The sequence below is a fragment of the Sinocyclocheilus grahami genome, unplaced genomic scaffold (genome assembly GCF_001515645.1).
Source record: "Sinocyclocheilus grahami isolate Dianchi unplaced genomic scaffold, SAMN03320097.WGS_v1.1 scaffold19996.1, whole genome shotgun sequence".
NCBI classification, from domain to species: domain Eukaryota; kingdom Metazoa; phylum Chordata; class Actinopteri; order Cypriniformes; family Cyprinidae; genus Sinocyclocheilus; species Sinocyclocheilus grahami.
Window position 1 is genome coordinate 19,577 of NW_015517836.1, and position 859 is coordinate 20,435.

At 36.9% G+C, this 859-nt stretch overlaps 1 protein-coding gene across 1 annotated transcript in view; it reads left to right on the forward strand.

Moving 5' to 3' along the window:
* The window catches only part of LOC107579759 (sorting nexin-24-like), a gene marked incomplete at its 5' end in the record, with an annotated part of 2,288 nt that extends 1,435 nt beyond the window's left edge, over positions 1-853 (forward strand). The window contains one exon of the mRNA XM_016265553.1: positions 159-853. Coding sequence (XP_016121039.1) covers positions 159-312 — 154 coding nt within the window. The remainder of the gene's footprint in view (positions 1-158) is intronic.
* Positions 854-859: the final 6 nt, after the last annotated feature.

Here is an 859-nt window from a genome sequence, read left to right on the forward strand (position 1 = left end):
CCAGCGACTTAAGACTGCTTTTGTGCTCCAGGGTCACATATACTGAATTGAACTGAGAACTTCAATCAGTCTAATTACTGCTCATTTGTCTCTGTGTGTAGTTAAAGTTTCAGTCTCGTTGTAATAAAATGGTATTTTACTAAATGATATGCTGCAAGAACAAAATCCTGTAATAAACACTGCATATGCCTATGTATTGTTTTACAAATACATTTAATGAATGTTTCTCTATTGTTTGCAGATGCATTTTCAAATATGGTTATTGAAGGTGTGATTCGTGGAATATTTTACCCAGACTTCCAGCCGAGGTAGATCTCAGCACTACAGATGACGTCACATCAAGTTCACGGATAAAAAGGGATCGGTATTACCAACACTAAATCACACAGCACCAGTTTAACAGACTCCGTCATTACAGCCTTAAGAGTGTAGTTTGGCATCAGCAGTTATTTGTTTTTGTGTCCTGTATTTGCAGGAATTGAGATTTGAGTTGGTCACAAAGTAAACATTCATATCAAGGTTTTGTTTAAGTACCTCCGCATGTATTTGCACATCTGTCCTCGTGTCATATGTGAGATCAGAAGGATGTCTGATCTACTGACTGTGTGTTTCTCCAAGTGAGGTGACTTGTGAAATAAGGTGTTGGAAAAGCCTTGAACTGAACCTTTTCATTATGTTATTGTATGAACGTTATTTTCATTCTTTGTTTTTGATGTGGCAATTATTGATTACTAGCCAAATTAGCAAAAAGGGAAGTACTGAATGAGTCAAACCAGTGCAAAGCCAGTCTTACGTCATGTTACAGCCCAAAACTGTGAAAAAGAGCTGTTGTTTAAAGTAAAAAACTTGCATTCTCCAC